The sequence below is a fragment of the Cokeromyces recurvatus genome, assembly GCF_025118155.1.
Source record: "Cokeromyces recurvatus strain NRRL 2243 chromosome Unknown BX663scaffold_15, whole genome shotgun sequence".
NCBI lineage: Eukaryota > Fungi > Mucoromycota > Mucoromycetes > Mucorales > Mucoraceae > Cokeromyces > Cokeromyces recurvatus.
The window spans coordinates 151,826-164,271 of record NW_026251401.1 but is presented as its reverse complement, the minus strand read 5'-3'; the positions used below and the strand labels follow the sequence as shown (position 1 = coordinate 164,271).

The window sequence follows — 12,446 nt, the reverse complement described above, 5'->3', positions numbered from 1 at the left end:
AACAAATGATGCGTCAGTATAAATTCAATAACTCTTCTGAACTTCCTTGGGTAGTTCAAAAGTTTGGTGGTACTAGTGTTGGTAAATTCTTGGATAATATTGCAAATGAAGTTATCAAGTAAATATTATAACACTATACTCTTTTATTACTATTAAAATCCGATTTTACATTTTACATTTTTATTTTTTCTTTTTATAGAGAATATGTGAAACAAAATAGACTTGTCGTTGTTTGTTCTGCTAGAAGCGGAAAAGATAAATTGACTGGTACTACCAATCGACTTATCCGTGCAGCAAATGATGCCTTAAAGCCTGGATCAAAAGAATATTTAGATATCGTATCAGCACTTTTAGAAGATCATTTAGCTGTTGCTGTTGAAATGATACACAATGATGAAATTAGAAAAGAATTAGAAGATGACATTAGAGCTGATTGTGAAAAACTTAAATCTTTCTTGGAGGCTGCTCAGATTATTAATGAAATTTCTCCTCGATCAAGAGATATCATTATTGGTGTTGGTGAAAAACTTTCTTGTAGAATTGTAGCTGCTGTGTTACAGGATAGAGTAAGTTTTAATCAATTTTTTTTATAATAATAATAATAATAATAATAATAATAATTTATTTATACAATTAGGAAGTTGATGCTCAATTTGTCTCTTTTGAAAATATTATTGATCGTGAATTTGAGAAATTAGACCAAGAATTTTATGATTATCTTGCTGAAAGAATGGCAAAAGCTATTGAAAATTGTGGTAATAGAGTACCTGTAGTTACTGGTAAATAGAAATGCAAATATCACTCTATAATAATAATGAGATTAATTATTTCTTAAAAAGGATTTTTTGGCATTGTGCCTGGTAGTTTGTTAAATACAGTGGGACGTGGTTACACTGATTTATGTGCTGCTTTGATAGCAGTAGGTTTAACTGCCGAAGAACTTCAAATATGGAAAGAAGTGGATGGTATCTTTACTGCCGATCCTCGTAAGGTCAAATCAGCTCGTCTCTTACCTATTATTACACCTGAAGAAGCAGCTGAATTAACCTATTATGGTTCTGAAGTTATTCACCCTTTTACAATGGAACAAGTGATTCGCTCTCATATTCCTATTCGTATTAAGAACGTTGAAAACCCTCGTGGCCAAGGTACGATCATTTTCCCTACTGATATTGTTTCAAAGGACGGTACCGCTACTCCTCCTCATTCTCCCCAGGTCTTGGCTGAAAATGGTTACTCATTAGATTTATCTCGTAAATACCCTACTGCTGTCACAATCAAAGATCATGTTATCGTCCTTAACGTTCACTCTAATCGTAAGAGTGTTAGTCATGGCTTTTTCGCAAAAATCTTTTCTACTTTAGACCGTTATGGTGTAGTGGTAGACTTGATTTCTACTTCTGAAGTTCATGTTTCCATGGCTCTTGGTGAAGATAATACAGATAAAGATTTAAACCATGTTATTACTGATTTACGAGCTGTAGGAAGAGTAAGTGTTTCCTTTTATTTTATTTTATTTTTTTTATTTATAACCAAATGCTAATCAAAGTCTTTTTTTTTTTCTTTTTTTTTATTAAAAAATAAATAAATAAATAAAACAGGTCGACGTTATTAAGGATCTTGCTATTCTTTCTCTTGTCGGAAAGCAAATGAAAAACATGGTCGGTATTGCTGGTATGATGTTTAGTACCTTGGCTTCAGCTGGTGTGAATATTGAGATGATCTCTCAGGGTTCCTCTGAAATCAATATTTCTTGTGTTATTGACCAACGTAGTGCTGTTACTGCTATGAATGCTATCCATGACCAACTTTTAAGCAAACGCGGTAAATTCATTTTACCTTCATTAAGACTAGCCTTAGATGATTAAGTTCTTAGTCACCTCTCCCCTTATTATTTCTATTATGTATATATACAAATGTATATATGCATATATTTATAAACATATACATATACATATACACACACACATATATATATATATATATATATATATATATATATACTATTTGCACACCATATATTATAATTAAAGCATAGACTCGTAAGTTAAATATGTATTACAATAAAGAAGAACCTGAATCTGTAAATTGTTTTTTTTTTTTTTTTTTTTTTTTTTTTCCTATGGCGTCTCCAACGGTTAATGAGCGAACTCAAATCCTTTTCGACTGTAACACAGATACAAAGTATTTAGTTTATATTAGTACATACATATACACATGCATTATTAAAGATAAGACAATGCTTTATCATCATGCTTTCTTTAGTTTATACATGTATATAATCATCATCATCTTTTTTGATAGTCTATTTGAAATACAATAAAGATTATGCACTTATTTGATGAGGTCTATGCTTCTAACGATTAAAAAAAAAAAAAAAAAAAAAAAATAATAATTACAGCACCGAAAAAAAAATTTGTCCACTTTTTTTTTTTTTTTTTTTTTTTTTTTTCTTTTTCAATTGTTATTCATATTAACAATATAAATAACATGATACCTATAGCTCCTGCGACATCAGCTTTTACTGCTGAGAAACATATAGAGATTGAACGAAAGAAACGTACAAGAGCAAAACGTAGCTGTGATGCTTGTCGAATAAAAAAGATTCGTTGTGACGCTGATGATAAACAACCTTGTACAAAATGTAAATTAACAAATACTAATTGTCAATTTCTAATTGAACAAAAAAAGAGAGGACCTGCTTCAGGGTAATAGAAATAAAGTTTAGGGATTGCTATTTTTTTTTTTTTTTTTTTTTTTTAAAAAAAAAGTAACTAAATAAACTTTATTTTAGACGATATGTTGAACAGTTGGAAAATCGTTTAATACGAATGGAAAAATTACTTCAAAATATTACTAAAGAAAATAAACAAGATCATTCTACAACTTCTGAAAATGAAGATGAAACGATGTCACCTTCTAATTCATGTACATTAGCAAAATTAAAATCAACCGATCAAGAACAAGAATTAATGCAAGAACAATTGGAGGGATTAACAGTATCTGACTATCAACGTACTCGATATCTTGGTGCTAGTTCAGGTCTTCATTTTTTAAATGAAGATATTTTTACAACAAATAAAAAGAAACGATTATTAGAAGAACCTTCTTGGTTTATCCAAAAATTAAATGAAGAAGAAGAAGAGCATGTTATTATAAAATCGAAAGAAGTATCAATAGAAGATATACAAAATAACAAGACTTTCAATCGAATTGAGGCATTTAGAGACATTCCACATATAACGCAAGATTTTGTAGATTATTTAGTCCATTTGTAAGTATTTTATTATTATGACTTGTAATTTATAATTTATAATTTATAATTTATAATTAGGTATTTTACTCGAGTGCATAATTATTGTCCCATCATCAACAAAATTCAATTTTTAGAACAATATTATTATCATAGTCCTTCGCCACCAGATAAATATTTGTTATATACTATCGCATCTATCGGTATCTCTATCTTTAAAACCGATTCAAATGAAGCTAAAGTATTCCATTTTACGTCTGAGCAAGTAGATGAAATGAAGGAAACCATTAAAATAAAGTCACAAAGATTGTTGGGAATTGTATGCAAACGTACTACGATAAGTACAGTTCAAGCTTTGATGATTATGAGCATGTTTATTGGTTATGACAAAAATGTAGATGAAGAAACAAGTCATTGGTTCATTTCAGGCACGGCCATTCGATTAGCACAAGATTTAGGTCTTCATCGTGATTGTTCCAAATGGAAAATACCTCAATATGAAATTGAATTACGTAGACGAATATGGTATGGATGCTACTTAATGGATCGTTTAGTAGCAGCAGAGTTAGGTCGACCTATTTCAATAATAGATGACGAATTCGATGTAGAGCTTCCATCACCTTATGAATTAAACTACACTTCAAATCTTAATAAAGATACTGACTTTATACCCATTTTAGTTCTGGAAGCAGAAGAAGCTTTACGACAAAACATACCCGTTTATTCTGCCTTTGTTCATCTGCTTACAATAACTCATATCTTGGGAGAAACGTTAGTTGGTTTACATTCAACAAGGGTTAAAAAACAAGATCAAGATAAAAAATTGGAATTAGTGAATACTTTAGAACATAAATTAGCTAATTGGAAATCAACCTTACCACCCGAATTACAAATAATAGACTTGAATAATAATGATTCAACAGCTCATTACATTACAACACCAGCACTTGTAATTAATATTGTATATGGATGTGTTTCCATACTTTTATATAGACCCTTTATTAGGAAACAAATAGAAAGCTCTAACATAGCTTTTAAGGCACTCAGCATCTGTACAGATACAGCAATTCAATTAATAAATATTGTAGAGATAATGGATCGTAATTATCTTGTTGCACTTCCATGGAGTATGTCAGTTTATTCTATCTTTCAAGCAGCAATTATACTATTACATAATGCAAAAGGAGAGAATGAATTTCTAAGGAAACAAGGAAGACATTATTTGATAAAATGTTCCAAAATGTGTAAGAATGACAGTCATTTTCAAAATACACGAATGATTGAAGTGTTAATGTCAATTGTAAAGAATTTTGATGTCTCTATGGAAGATACATCACCAAGTCAAAAAAATGATGATGAAATAATGCAATCCGGAAACAAGCAACAATCCCAACCATTTAGCAGCAGTAATGATCAATATTACACTATAATAAATAATGATCCTAATTTATCATTAACTGGTCCTGCCATGAATCCGTATATAATTCATCCATCCTTTGATTCAAGCTCTAAAAATATATTTCTACCATCGAATCCTTTAGAATTTACGACTTTAAATCAACAAACATCTTGTTCACAAGCAACTAATTTTGATTTAAATGTAACAATACCTAACGGAGCCATTATACCTACAACAACATACGATTTAGCTAGTTTGAGTTCACAAGTGCCTTTATGGGATATTCCTAATGGAGTTATGTGGAGCGAATGGGAGATTTTCTTGAGAGACAACATAATACCTTCGACAAATACTACTATTTAAATGTTTCACTATTCATATCTCGTGATTTAAAATTGCGTAGACTTTTATTTTCTTTTTTTTTTTTTTTTTTTTTTTTTTTTTTTTTTGTGTGTATTGTGTATTGTATCTATTTTTTTTTTTTATTCTTATTTTTTTTAATGATTCATCATCCCTTTCCATTCCTTTTCAAATGAATTATACATGTTCATCTTTTTTAATCATTTTATACTTAATTTCATTAACATGTGCACAAAGTAAACAAAAATAAAATAAAATTAAAAATAAAATAAAGACATATCAATTGTTGATAGATAAATAATAATCCCTTTTGTAGATTGTAAGCCCTTGAACTGTTCAGCTAGTTGTACACCTGGTTGCTCCAGTAATGAAGTGTGTACGTTGGGTACGATGGTTGTTTGTGGGGTATGTCCTGATTCAAAATGTATATCTAGAACAGTATTGGGGCTCCCACCTATCAATAGTGATACAACAACAACAACAGATTCATCTTCACCGTCTAGTAACAATAAGAAGAATGGCTTAATTGGGGGACTTGTAGGTGGATTGCTAGGTGGTGGATTCATATTAGGTACGATGGGGTACTTTTTAATCTATCGTCGTCAAAAAAAGAATAGACTGCCACTTGCACTGGGTCATGTTAAAAACGAGGAACGAAATATCTCTGGTGTGATACCGGTGACATTTATACCGCCTACTAGAAACATTGAAGAACATTCAGCAGAGAATGATGATAATGTCATTAATCCTTTTAGTGATCGACACATCTCAATACTAACTACGACAACAACAACAAGCTATCAAAGACGAGATTCAGTAGAATCATGTCATCATGTAGCAACTCAAATCACAAGAGCAAAACCTCAAATTATGCGTGTAAATACAATAAAAGATGGGTTGGGTCGTCAGGGCTCAGTTAAGAAGACAATCCAACCCACTTTATTAACTGTGAATGATGAAGACAATCCCTTTGATGATAGAAATAAAACAAGAAATAGTGTCTTATCTGCACCTGGAGATGGAGAAATTACTATATTCTGGAATGGGAGCTAAAAGAAAAATATACATATATATATCTTGATTTTATTTTAGTTTATTTTTTATTCATCTTTAACAGTTTTTCCTGTCTTTTTAATGGCAGCAAGAACGGTTTCACGGGGAAGACTGGTATCGACAACCACTTGTTGTTTCTCTAAACTAATTTCAACTTTATCCACACCTATTGTTTTTTTTTTAATTTAATAAAGTATGTTCTTATTTTATATAGTCATAAAAATTTACCTTCGAGTCTAGATAACGCCTTGTTTACTGCATTTGAACAGCCAGTGCAAGCCATTTCAACGGTGAAGGTATATTGCTTAAAAATGATATCAGTTTACAAAAGTATAAATATACAAGTCCTTCCATATACTTACAGCCATATTTATATGTGTATATATATATATATATATATATTTTAAAAAAAAAGGAATAAATAAATAAAAAAAAAAGGATATAAAGGACTTTTATTTATACTTTTTAGTAGAATGAGATATTTTAATGAGCAATTTGAGCCAATACTATTCAAAAACAAAAATAAATAATGGAGTTTTAAATTGGACAAAAAAAAAAAAAAAAAAAAAAAGACAAACTCTTCATTTATTTTATTTTATTTTTCCTTTCAAAAAAAAAAAAAAAAAAATCAATAAAATGAAAAATAAGGTAATAATAATACACACATGTATATATTCTTGTATGTATTATTGATATAAATAAACAGGTAACCGTGTTATATTTTGCTGCTTTAAAAGATATTACTGGTAAAGAAACGGAAGAAATTGAAGTTTTGAAGACTATAAGTTTAAAGGAATTATCTGATATATTAATAAGCAAGTATGGAACGAAATTTGAAGAACTTTTATCGATTTCTATGTATGCAGTGAATATGGAATATATTGAAAAGGATAAGGAAGTCACTACACATATACATCAAAATTCAGAAATTGCTATCATTCCTCCTGTTAGTGGTGGCTAAAAAAAAAAAAAAGCTAAATAAATTAATAGGGCGTCTTGCCTACTACTTGAGCAAAGCCAGACATTTCTTTTAACATGATTCCCTTTTTAGAATCACAAGCAAGATTGATGCTTTGCCAGTTCATCTTCTTATCTTTACAACTATAGCATATGGCACATAGACTTGAGACAAACCCTGTACATGGAAGTCTATCATGGATAATATTATAATACATTTTTAACATATCAGAAGCTTTATCCATTCGTTTAGCAATTAGGTCATTTTCACAGGTATCCGTATCTTGAATGCGTCTATCATGAATAGGCTTTATGTGAAATCCAAATAACCAAACTGCAATATTTTGTCCATCTTCTTGAATAAAACGACGCGGAGAGCTGGGTGTGACGATTAAGTTGAGCACATCCCTTGAGAGGATGTAAAAGAGACTGTGGGTATAATGAGGCAAAGTAGGGAGTGAATAATCAATAAATAAACTTTTAGAATTCATGATTTGAACTGGTATATCTCTATAAACAAGCCCTCTCCAATAATAAGATGGCTGTTGTAATTGACTCATTTCGTTTAGAACAATATCCCATCGTACAAATACATCATCATTTGCTTTAAGAATGTATTCATGATTTATAGTGTTGGCCCATCGCATAGCTTCAAAGACCTTTCTACTCTTATCAGATTCAACATCGGAGGACTGGACCATCAGTAGATCTTGATATATTTCAGATTCTTTTAAAAGCCTCTCTGACTTTAATAGTTTATCCTTGGCTGAAGGTGGTTGTCCAATCACAAATCGATATTGGACGGAAAGTGGACTATGAGACAATAATCGTAAAGACGTCTTTCGCAAAGTATGTCGTCTGTCAAATGAAGCTGTTGACCAAGATGAGATGATTAGGATCAATATAGATGTAGTGTGACCTATTTCTGAATAGCTTGATTGATTATTTAACAAAGCAGGTCCAATCATCAACTGACTTGTTGTATATTGAAGTTGATCCATTTGGTATAAAACGGCAACTACAGATAAACAGGTAGCAACTGACATTGGCAAAATTAATACTTTCATAATAGTTAACTGAAGAAACAGGTTAGAGTCCTTGATATTGGAAGCTTTGCCATGATATTTAGGATCAGATACGATCGAGAGACGGATAATATCGGTAATCAACAAGATAAAACAGTTCATCATCCAAGTACGAATAGGTTGATCAGGCCCGTTCTTGGAATTGACCCAAGCAGAAATACACCAAGTAATGACAATAAATGTAATTAATCGCACAATAGCGCTACTCATTTCGTAGTGGAAAATCCATCGTCTCATCATGCTTGTTGTCAAGATCCAATTCCAATAGCCTGCTAAAGCACACTTTATAATTATTAATTTTTTTGAATGTACATGTAAATAAAATAAAATAAAATAAAATAAAAAAAAGTAGACATACCCAAAAACTAGCTACAACATAATCAATTTGGGAGCTTTGTATGATAATAGCACCACCTGCATCACGTAGAGGTACATGCAATGCTTGCTTACTGTTATAAACAAAACCCAAAAAGGATGGAATGAGGCTTAACGTTCGAAGTGCATCAATAGCAATTTTTGATTTACGAGGGACATTAAGATCAGATAAAGATAGCGTCTTTCGCCAGAAATAGAAACGTCTAGTAGGTTTTGGATTTTTGTTGTTTTTTCTCATTTATTCAGACGTGCATTTGTTTAATTTTTTATTTTTATTTTTTATTAATATATGTCTATATATAAAAAGAGAGTATTTATCATTATGATTTATAGGTGATAAAATAAGGAAAAAAAAAAAAAACAAGGTCACAACATTAGGTTTGACAAATAAACATGTTTATTTATTGACTATAATAATATATTGTATTTTAATTTTTGACCTAGACTATAACAGACATTTCTCTGCCTAAAATACGTATTCTATTCTGAACTTCTACATTTTCAGTCAACTATTATATAAAAAAAAAAAATAAAAATTAGTTTATTTGATGAGAATAGATTATCGTTAATTATTTTACCAAGTGACATCCCCAAACTTGAACATGTTCAAGTGATTTGCAACAATTAATTAACTTTTGCAAAACAAAATCATCCATAGAACGCACAAATCCACAATTAAGATGCGTCAACCCTTTGCAAGCTGTCGATTCGCTTTCACTACCAGCCAAAGATTCAAGGCCTGTTGCCGTCACTAATTCTAAACTGTGAAGATTTAACTGCTTTAATGTTTCCCCTGAATGACGAATAACTGCTTTTATAACCTCATCATCAAACAAAATACACCGAGAAATATTAAGATGACTTAAGCCTTTTGTTTCCCAATTATCTAAAAACTCCACCATAGCTTTGGCTGACAATTTTTCACATTGTTCCAAGCCTAGTTTTTTCAGACGGTGACAGTTCTTCAGTAATCCTTCATAAAGTATATCATCAGTTAAATCATGACCACCTCTGATAGTTAGTTCCTCTAATTGAGAACCAATTTCCGATAGCATATCTACAACATCCTGTGTTTTGAAAGTATGACCATGCGTTGTCCAAGCCAACTCTAACGTTTTGAGATTTTTTAGTTGGGAAATCAACGTTAACCAATCTGAATCAAGATGAGAAAGATGTCCTAATTTAAGTTCTTTTAAGTTTGGACAATAAGTAACGAGTGCTTCTAGACATTCCTTTGTAAAACGTGCTGAATGACGAATGCTAAAACTCTCTAAGCGAGGTCCAACACACTCAAAAAATGATATCCATGCCTTTTTTGTAACAAGAAATGCCCCTGATACTTCCAAAGAGCTTAAATGATGAAGTCGTTCCTTGTAGCCATTCAGTACTCTGTCCGTCATATGACCACAATAAATCAATTGTAATTTAGTCAAGCGGGGACAAAACTGAGAAATCATATAAAGACCGTCTTCTGTCATGTTTGTACAATCATATAAACTCAAGAATTTTCTATAAGGCTCCATAAAAAGCTTTGCAGTTTGATTATTTAGTTTGCGATTACGGGATATAATTTTAGCCAATTTTTCAAAATTATCATCACTAATAAAACCAAAACTTTCTACTTGATCAATGTAATTAGCAACAATTGAGATACAAATATCTTGAAGAGAAGGCAAATGCTCTTTAGGATATGTAGTCTTTTTTATAGCAGGAGGCGTCTTCTTCTTTCTAGTCGCAGGCTTTTTTGAAGGACCTGCTCTACAGTTAGAACATAGCGTTTCATTTTCATTTGTTTTGAGGACAAATCGACCATTACACTTAGTACAGAAGAGGATTCGGGCACGACCAGTGGGTATTTTCCTTGAAGTAGAAGGCGAAAAATCATCATCAGAACCGATGTAATCATCATCATCGTCGTCGTCATCAGTGCCATTCTTTCTTTTTCTCTTTTTGTTCTTTTTAGACTTGGATGAACTGCTAGCAGTAGCCCTATAAGAGACAGACGTTGTTTGCGCAGCACTACGAATAGTAGTAGTACCTGTTTCTGAAACGGTTTCTTCTGCCGCAGCAGAATTAATAGTTATATTTGTTGAAGCCTCAGATTCTGTTCTGTTTGATTCATTATTTCCACTATTTTCTCTTCTAGATCTTCTACTTTGATTAACAACTCGAATGCCATGTTCCTGGTTTTTTTTTTAAAAAAAAAAAAAGAAATTAATTAGAAATTTCAAGAAAAAAAAGAACATTAAATGATCTACTATTTGACTTACTCTTAGAAAACTACTCAAAGCAGAAGTAGGGCCTCTTACTCTATTAGGAGTATTAGTGTTAGTGTTATCGTTGCCGTTATCGTTATCTCTCATAGGGAAAAGTTGAAATCAAACAAACAACAACAAAAAAAAAAGACTGTGGTTAAGAAGAGCGTCAAGATAAATTGACATCTATTCTGAGAATGAAAAAAAAAAGAGTATGCGTGTGGCTTTTTGTCATGCTTGGTCCGATGCCTTGGGAGTGGGAGGAGATTTTCCATAAAAGAGATTCGTAGATTGCCCATTTACTTTGATCCTCCTCTTTAAAGTATTTGAACGTAATGTATCCTAATATACAATATCCATCCATCCATCCATGTATTGACGATCTTTTCTTTAATAGATGTCTGACCACGAAGAAGTTATTGACACTCAAGAAGTTGAAGTTCCTGTTGAAGCCACCTCTGGACAAATGTCTGTTGAGGATGCTCTTCAAGAAGTCCTCCGTCGTGCTCTTATTCACGATGGTCTTGCTCGTGGTTTAAAGGAAGCTGTTAAGGCTTTGGACAGGTAAAGTTTAGTATAATCAACTTGAATTCTCGTCCCTTTTTTTCTTCGTGTCATGTATATTTAAGAAAAAAAAAGGAGAGTTTTTTTTTTCCATCAAAAAAAAAATATTGATGACATTTTTTTTCTTAAATATGACATGTGTTTAGACGTCAAGCTCATTTAGCTGTTCTTTGCGAATCTTGTACTGAATCCGAATACATTAAGCTTGTTGAAGCTCTTTGTGCTGAACACAACATCAATTTGATCAAGGTCTCTGATGCTAAGAAGCTTGGTGAATGGGCCGGTCTCTGTAAGATTGACCGTGAAGGTAACGCTCGTAAGGTTGTTGGCTGCTCTTGCGTTGCTGTTACTGATTTCGGAGAGGAATCTGAAGCTATGAACGTCCTTTTGGACTACTTCAAGACTCGTTAAATTGTTTCCTCTTTTACAATTTAATTAATTTATTAATAAAACCAAATTGTAGAAAATAATAACAGACATTGATTAAACCTCTTTTTTTTTTGTTACAATAATCTTATAATGTTGCTTAACATCCTATAAAAATAATGACCATTAATCTTATTTAAGTTTTATTTTATTTATTTATTTTTTATCTTTTTTTTTTTTTTTTTTTTTTTTTTTTTTTTTATCATTTTATTCATTTCAAATTATACATTAATGTCAGAAGTAGTGGAAGAACCTAATTTTTTAATTCATCAAGCAACACATTTGTTTTTACAGGAACCTATTCATTTTCAAATTATCCAGATGAACAAAGCAGTTTTCATTTGGATTGGAAAAGCAGATGGTGGGCTGGGAGACATGTCAGTAGCGATACCACCTTTTGGTTCAAACGTAAATTTTCAAATCCGTATCATGTACAATGTTATATATAATTGATGCATCATTTTATATAGATTCAACCTTCTGCCACAACTATCTTTAGTAAAAGTACATCTGAACATAGTAAAAATTTAGCTCGTAGATTAGGTATTGTCAATGCTTGATCAATAAACAGAATAGCTTATATTCTTTTTTTATTTATTTATTTAGCTTTAAAATTCAAACAGCAATTCTATGTCAGTTTAGACCTATCTAGTCCAGACGATTTACTATTTGTATTTGTAGAAAAGAAGTTAACTGAAACATTAAAGAATGTAATGTAA

General features: G+C 31.2%; 10 protein-coding genes across 10 annotated transcripts; 7 read left to right on the top strand and 3 right to left on the bottom strand.

Annotated features, from left to right (window-relative positions):
* Positions 1–1,975, top strand: BX663DRAFT_455609 (Aspartate/glutamate/uridylate kinase). Its single transcript, XM_051523842.1, has 5 exons — positions 1–118; positions 200–566; positions 638–779; positions 840–1,489; positions 1,602–1,975. Exons 1-5 carry the CDS (start codon positions 6–8, stop codon positions 1,866–1,868), a joined length of 1,539 nt encoding a protein of 512 aa, XP_051382073.1. The 5' UTR covers positions 1–5; the 3' UTR covers positions 1,869–1,975.
* Positions 1,976–2,112: 137 nt separating this feature from the next.
* Positions 2,113–2,376, top strand: BX663DRAFT_511691 (uncharacterized protein). Its single transcript, XM_051527919.1, has one exon. It carries the CDS (start codon positions 2,123–2,125, stop codon positions 2,321–2,323), a length of 201 nt encoding a protein of 66 aa, XP_051382072.1. The 5' UTR covers positions 2,113–2,122; the 3' UTR covers positions 2,324–2,376.
* Positions 2,377–2,474: 98 nt separating this feature from the next.
* Positions 2,475–5,055, top strand: BX663DRAFT_511689 (fungal-specific transcription factor domain-containing protein). Its single transcript, XM_051527918.1, has 4 exons — positions 2,475–2,708; positions 2,795–3,274; positions 3,335–4,787; positions 4,863–5,055. Exons 1-4 carry the CDS (start codon positions 2,491–2,493, stop codon positions 5,013–5,015), a joined length of 2,304 nt encoding a protein of 767 aa, XP_051382071.1. The 5' UTR covers positions 2,475–2,490; the 3' UTR covers positions 5,016–5,055.
* Positions 5,056–5,121: 66 nt separating this feature from the next.
* Positions 5,122–6,488, top strand: BX663DRAFT_561676 (uncharacterized protein). The gene is made up of 2 exons (XM_051531933.1): positions 5,122–5,248; positions 5,329–6,488. The coding sequence occupies exons 1-2, from the start codon at positions 5,185–5,187 to the stop codon at positions 6,063–6,065; spliced, it is 801 nt and encodes a 266-aa protein (XP_051382069.1). The 5' UTR covers positions 5,122–5,184; the 3' UTR covers positions 6,066–6,488.
* BX663DRAFT_552515 (uncharacterized protein) lies at positions 6,113–6,348 on the bottom strand (the record flags this gene model as incomplete). Its single annotated transcript, XM_051531376.1, has 2 exons — positions 6,113–6,231; positions 6,294–6,348. The coding sequence occupies 2 exons, from the start codon at positions 6,346–6,348 to the stop codon at positions 6,113–6,115; spliced, it is 174 nt and encodes a 57-aa protein (XP_051382070.1).
* A 213-nt stretch (positions 6,489–6,701) lies between the features above and the next one.
* Positions 6,702–7,026, top strand: BX663DRAFT_552514 (molybdopterin converting factor, subunit 1; the record flags this gene model as incomplete). Its single annotated transcript, XM_051531375.1, has 2 exons — positions 6,702–6,713; positions 6,772–7,026. 2 exons carry the CDS (start codon positions 6,702–6,704, stop codon positions 7,024–7,026), a joined length of 267 nt encoding a protein of 88 aa, XP_051382068.1.
* BX663DRAFT_536753 (galactosyltransferase-domain-containing protein) lies at positions 6,770–8,769 on the bottom strand. The gene is made up of 2 exons (XM_051530637.1): positions 8,466–8,769; positions 6,770–8,389 (listed from the first exon to the last, which is right to left on the bottom strand). Exons 1-2 carry the CDS (start codon positions 8,718–8,720, stop codon positions 7,049–7,051), a joined length of 1,596 nt encoding a protein of 531 aa, XP_051382067.1. The 5' UTR covers positions 8,721–8,769; the 3' UTR covers positions 6,770–7,048.
* An 87-nt stretch (positions 8,770–8,856) lies between these two features.
* Positions 8,857–11,220, bottom strand: BX663DRAFT_511683 (uncharacterized protein). The gene is made up of 2 exons (XM_051527917.1): positions 10,753–11,220; positions 8,857–10,665 (listed from the first exon to the last, which is right to left on the bottom strand). Exons 1-2 carry the CDS (start codon positions 10,843–10,845, stop codon positions 9,052–9,054), a joined length of 1,707 nt encoding a protein of 568 aa, XP_051382066.1. The 5' UTR covers positions 10,846–11,220; the 3' UTR covers positions 8,857–9,051.
* Positions 11,150–11,813, top strand: BX663DRAFT_511680 (50S ribosomal protein L30e-like protein). Its single transcript, XM_051527916.1, has 2 exons — positions 11,150–11,301; positions 11,448–11,813. The coding sequence occupies exons 1-2, from the start codon at positions 11,204–11,206 to the stop codon at positions 11,710–11,712; spliced, it is 363 nt and encodes a 120-aa protein (XP_051382065.1). The 5' UTR covers positions 11,150–11,203; the 3' UTR covers positions 11,713–11,813.
* Positions 11,814–11,958: 145 nt separating this feature from the next.
* Positions 11,959–12,446, top strand: BX663DRAFT_531466 (uncharacterized protein; the record flags this gene model as incomplete). Its single annotated transcript, XM_051530382.1, has 3 exons — positions 11,959–12,135; positions 12,198–12,261; positions 12,334–12,446. The coding sequence occupies 3 exons, from the start codon at positions 11,959–11,961 to the stop codon at positions 12,444–12,446; spliced, it is 354 nt and encodes a 117-aa protein (XP_051382064.1).